Source organism: Pteronotus mesoamericanus, unplaced genomic scaffold (assembly GCF_021234165.1).
Source record: "Pteronotus mesoamericanus isolate MK-2021 breed Mesoamerican mustached bat unplaced genomic scaffold, CSHL_Meso_final contig_43, whole genome shotgun sequence".
In the NCBI taxonomy this organism is placed as follows: Eukaryota; Metazoa; Chordata; class Mammalia; order Chiroptera; family Mormoopidae; genus Pteronotus; species Pteronotus mesoamericanus.
The window spans coordinates 85,104-91,246 of NW_026555161.1; the positions used below are offsets into that span (position 1 = coordinate 85,104).

At 33.3% G+C, this 6,143-nt stretch overlaps 1 protein-coding gene across 2 annotated transcripts in view; it reads left to right on the top strand.

Annotated features, from left to right (window-relative positions):
• NAALAD2 (N-acetylated alpha-linked acidic dipeptidase 2) overlaps nt 1-5,393 on the top strand; it is a 55,279-nt gene extending 49,886 nt beyond the window's left edge. For both annotated transcript variants that reach the window (XM_054577432.1, XM_054577433.1), the window contains one exon: nt 5,204-5,393. In XM_054577432.1, the coding sequence (XP_054433407.1) occupies nt 5,204-5,393 (190 nt within the window). The remainder of the gene's footprint in view (nt 1-5,203) is intronic.
• The last annotated feature ends 750 nt before the right edge of the window (nt 5,394-6,143 follow it).

Below are 6,143 nucleotides of genomic sequence, written 5' to 3' on the forward strand. Positions count from 1 at the left end.
CAAATAATTTATGACAAAGGCACCAAGAATACACAGCGGAGAAAAGGAAGTCACTTCAAAGCTTCAATAATTGGTGTTGGGAAAACTGGATGACCACATGCAAAAGAATGAAACTAGAGCACTATCTTACACCATACAGAAAAATTAACTCAGAATGGATTAAAGACTTGAATGTAAGACCTGAAAACAAAATATATAGAAAAAATATAGGTGCTAAGGCTCTGGGCATGAGTCATAGCAATGTTTTTGTGGATTTGTTTCCATTGGCAAAGGAAACAAAAACAAAACTAGACAAATGGGACTATATCAAATTAAAAGGATTCTGCACAGCAAAGAAAAGCATCAACAAAAGGCAACCAAGAAAATGGGAGAAGATATTTCCTTATGATACTTTGATAAAGGGTCAATACCCAAAATATATAAAGAATTTATAAAATTCAACAACTACAAACCAACCTCATTAGGAAATGGTCACCCTCCCAGGTGGTTCAGTTGGCTGGAGCGTCATCCTGTATAACAAAAGGTTTCAGGTTCGATCACTAGTTGGGGCAAGTGTTGGACGCAACTGATTGATGTTTCCCTCTCCCTGTTCTCTTCCTCCTTCCATCCCTTTCTCCCTTCCTCTCTCTTTAAAATCAAAAGAACATCCTCAAGTGAGTATGAAAAAGGAAAGAAATGGTCAAAGGATCTAAACAGACATTTTTCCTAAGAGGATATACAGATGGCCAACAGGCACATGAAAAGATGTTTAAAATCACTAATTATTAGGGAAATTGAATCAAAACTACAATGAGATGCTACCTCTTACCTCCAATGGACAAATAACAAGTGGTAGAGAGGATGTGGGGGGAAAAGTGAACCTTGGTACACTGTTGGTGAAATTGTAAATTCATGAAGCCACCAAAGAACAGAGTATGAAAGCATTTCAAAACTTAAAAATATAATTACCCAGCAATTCCACTTCTAGGTATTTATGTGAAGCAAACAAAAACACTAATTCAAAGAGGTTATATTACCCCTATGTAATTGTAGCATTATTTACAGTAGCCAAGATACGCAAACAACCTCTGTGTATCAATGGATAAAGAACATGTAATATATATCTATATGTATAGATACAGGTAAAGATGTAGATACACACAATGGAATGTTATCCAGACATAAAAAGAATGAAATCTTGCCATTTGCAAAAATGTGGATGGACATTGAGGGCCTCGTGTTAAATGAAATATATCAGACAGACAATATCATATGATCTCACTTGTATGTGGAATTCAAAAACAAAACATAAAAAACGAGTTTATAGATACAGAAAACAGACTGGTGGTTGTCAGAGGCATGGGGTAGGGGGTGCAAATGGGCGGAGGTGGTCTAAAGTTACAAGCTCTCAGTTACAAAATAAGTCGTGGGAATGTAATGTACAGCATGGTGACTATAGTTAACAGTACTGTATTGCACATTTGAAAGTTGCTGAGACAGTCTTAAAAGTCCTCATTACAAGAAAAAATTTGTAACCCACTGTGGTGATAGATGTTAACTAGACTTAGTGTGGTGATCATTAGGTAATATATACAGATATTGAATCATGATGTATACCTGAAACTAACAATGATATATTTCAATAATATATAATACAAAAGTAATTTAAATATTTTTTATTCAATTATAGTCGTCCCTGTTCTTTTTCCCATTACTCTCCCCTGCCCTACCCACCCCCCACCTCCCACATTCCCATAAAAAAGTAATTTAAAAATAGCATTTCATATTGCTGTTTCAGTCTGCAGTGGTATGGAAATATTTTTTTCTTTCTGTTTATAAGGATTATTTTATTAATTAAATACGTATGTATTACATACTCCCACTTTTCCCAATAACTCTTTTGAGAAATGTAGCTAACTACTAATCCCAGATACCCAGAATTTTTCATTTCTTTAAATAAAAATTCATTTTTTCCTCATCTAACAACATAGATCAACTTGAAACAAGCTTGTGCATTTTTTCAAAAATGAGAGATCAAAAATTTTCAGTGTATGTACTGGACCAATGCCATTTTCAAGTTCTGCTCTTTCATGAACTTCAAGAAAATGGAGTAGATTACCAGATTTATAATGCAATAAAATTTTTCTATCACTTGGAACTGATAAATATGGGATTAAAAACTGAGTAACCCAATGTGTACACATGTATTCTACAGATATATATTATATATGTATGTATATATGTGTTTATCATAAAATCATAGTGTTGAGATTAGTGATGAATCAGGAAAAATTATAAGTTTTTAAAAATGTTTTTACTATAGAATATATTTAAAACATTCATCTTAAAATTCAGAAGCATAAATGTGTTATAAAGTAAAAAGTGTTTGAAATGAATTTCTGCAAACTTATCTGAATTGTGCATAATACATTGAAACTATTGTAACAATCCAAGTAAGTAAGTAATACTTCCTTCACTATCCTTCATTGAGCACATTTTACACATTCTAATACTCATCTTGTTGTTTTTTCCCGAAGGGAATTTTCATAAATTAATTGCTTTGCAAAATAAGGGTGTCTCTCAGAGATGTCCATTTCATAATACACAGAACATGAATATGTTAGGTAACAGCAAAGAGGAATTAAGGTAACAGATAGAATTCAGGTTGCTAATCAGGTGATCTTATGCTAGGAAAATTTTCCTGGATTATCAGAGTAGGCACAATCATACAATCACAAGAATCCTTAAAAGTGAGAGAGGAAGAACAGCAAGTTGGATGATGCCATGTGAAGAGGACTCACTCTTGACTTGCTGTTGCTGGTTTTGCAGATGGGAAATTGAGAGATTCCTACAGAAGCCAGAAAACCATAACGAAGAGGATACTCCGCTAAAACTTCAACAAAATATGGTCCTGCTGATACTTGTTTTCAGCCCAATGAGAGCCAGTCAGTTCCTAACTTACATAACTATAAGACAATAAAATTGTGTTGTTTTAAGGCCCTAAATTTGTGGTAAATCTTTACAAGAACAATAGAAAACTAACACACTTTGTAGAGTATTAAAGCTCACTTGTAAACACAAGTGAAATATGTATGAAGTCTTTAAAAGCTACAAAGCATTTTATTATGAAAATATGAAAGCATTTTCATTATGTACTTAGAGAAAAGTTTAGGAAAAAAATTCTAGTCTAAATGTAGACTGTACTTTACAGTCTGCTATAGTTCTTGATACCTCTTGAATTTCAGAAATATTCATTGCAGAGGGTGATGTATTTTCATGATACAGTTGAAACCTTGACAACTAGACCAGAGTTTGAACTGTTATGGAACAAGAATGGTTTTGGGGGTTTATCATTCATGAAAGGGTATTTGAATTGGTTAAACATTGTCCATTGTCGGGTTACCTCTTTTAGCTCACTTCCTGCTTTATTAAAATGTATTTATGTGTAATGGGTATACAATATTATATTTCAGGTGTACACTATAGTGATTCAATATTTATATACCTTACAATGTAGTCACCACACTAATTCTAGTAATCATCTGTCACCATGCAAACATCACTATTATTGACTATATTCCCCTTTACCATTTGCCCCCTGCAGTGCCCTCCCACCCTGTTCCCTCTCTGGCATCTATCAGTTTGATCTCTGCTTCTGAATCTCTTTTTGTTTTGTTATTTTGTTTTTTTTAGATTCCACATATAAGTGAAACCATATAGTATTTGTTTTTCTCTGACTTATTTCAGTTAGTACAATGCCCTCTAGGTTCATTGTGTTATTGAAGTTGCAAGATTTCTTGCTTCTGAGAGAATTATGGAAAGGATTTAGCCTTAGAATAATAGCTAATATTTATTGAGCATTTACTAAGTTATACAGAGTTGTTTTTATCCATCATTTGTTTCTCACAACAATCCTTTGAGAACAGTACTATTGTAAGTTCCATTCTAAAGATGAAAAAACAAATGTAGGGACGTTATATAACCAGTGGGAAGTTGTGGGGTAAACATGATAGCTTCCTGATTTTAAAAAGGCATTCTGACTCCAAAACTCACTTAGTCACTACCCTAACAGTCTGCATTTCAGGTCTTTAACACATATGGGACAAGTTTTGAGAAGTTAGGTAATTTGCCAAAGACCAGAGAGGTATTGGATGCTAGGTCAGTGATTCAAACAGGGTTTGTTTGATTCATATGTCGATGATCTTTTACTGCACTCTCACTTTACAATTCTCCAGAAGAGGCAAGTATACTAAGGAATACTTATGACCTGTATCTCCAGTATCTCAACTTGTTTGTAAGTCACAATGTCAATTCTTATCAATAGTGCGGCACATAACTTGTTTTGGTAAGAAAGATCCATTTGAGGCCATGTTAAGAGCCAAAAGTGGTGATAAATCCTGATGTACTTTGGGAAATCTATGTGATTAATCATATGAATTTCTCTTTGATTATTAATACTGAGTTCTATATTGTTTCATACAGTATCTTCTCATATAGTTTGAAGAAGCTGTAGCATTTTAGGATTGGACAGAATTTCTGATAAGATTGTTTAATAAAGTATGTAGCTTGATCTCTTGAGCTACTTAGGAGGTGAAGTTGGAAATCTATTGCAAAACTTTCCTTTATCAGAACTTAACTGTGTCTTTGTGGGCAACCCATATATAACTATTTTACCTTTGTGAAGTGGGTTTCATTATCCTTGCCATATATGATATTTTGGGTATATAAGCTTCTTCAATATTGCTTTTTAATATCTGCAGAATACTGGAACAACTGTCATTATTATTGAATCTCTAAAATGGACAACACAGATAATTTATTGTTTTAAATCTCTCTCATTAAATATATCCATAAAACATATATTTTTAACACTGCAGATGGTCAGGAAGATAGACAACTTATGTACACAACTTAAAAGAACACAGTTCCATTCCAGCTGTATGGGTTGGCAACACGATGTGATTCAGGAGACATGTCTTAGTAAATGCATATTTTGAGCTCCTTTCTTTGCTTAAAATCATACTGTTACACAAGTATCTGAAATCAATTACATATGTTTTCATTTTGGAGTAACAAAAGTGAATGCCAGGAGACGAATAATACTTAATATAATTTAAGTATTATTAAACAAATCTAACAAAATGAAACAAGTTTAAACAAAGGCATATAAGATATATGTATACTCTTAGCAAAACCTGCCTTTTTTTTTTTTTTTTTCTAATAGGCACATCATCTTTGCACCAAGTAGGCACAACAAATACGCTGGAGAATCATTTCCTGGGATCTATGATGCTATGTTTGATATTGAAAATAAACCAGACCCACGTTCAGCCTGGAGAGAAGTAAAGAAACATATTTCTATTGCAGCCTTTACAATTCAGGCAGCAGCAGGGACGCTGAAAGAAGTGGTATAATAAGGTTTCAGTCAAGTGGAGCTATTCATTAAAAGTATACTGGAAGTCTGAGGATAAAAATCCATCTTTCTTTTTGATCTTTCTTTTCATGTCATGTTTTGATTTTAGATGTCCACCTTGTTCATCTGAAAATATTTTTTTGGCTCTTTAAAAATGTGTAACTTTATCACCAAAGTGTTAATCTAATAAAATAAAAAAACTCCAGTCATGTGGCAGAATGTTAACTGAAAATTCCCTAAAGTGAAGTATGGCAAGGAATTTGAATACTCAGATATTGCTGGAAGAAATGTAAAATGGTATAACCACTTCGAAAACAGTTTGGCAGTTCTTATACAGTTAACCATATACTTGCTTTATACTTTAAAATTCTACTTCTAAGTATTTACTAAAGAGAAGCAAAACATGATCACAGAAAGACTCTTATGTGTGTTCTTAGTACCTTAAAGTGGATTAATTAAAAGGATGAATGAGTAAATTGTAGTATATCCATAATGGAATACTATTTATCAATACAAATGAAAGAACTGCCAATACATGTAATATTATTGGCAGACGTTATTGAGGAAAAGAAGCCAGCCACAAAAGAATACCTAGCATATGATTCTATTTATATGAAGAAGAGGCAAAACTAATCTATGGTGTTAGAAATCAGTTGAATCAGTGATTCCCTGGAGCAGGGAGCAGGGAGGAATTTGGCTGCAAAGAGGCATAAGGGCACTTTCTGGGCGATGGGACTTTTCTGTATCATGA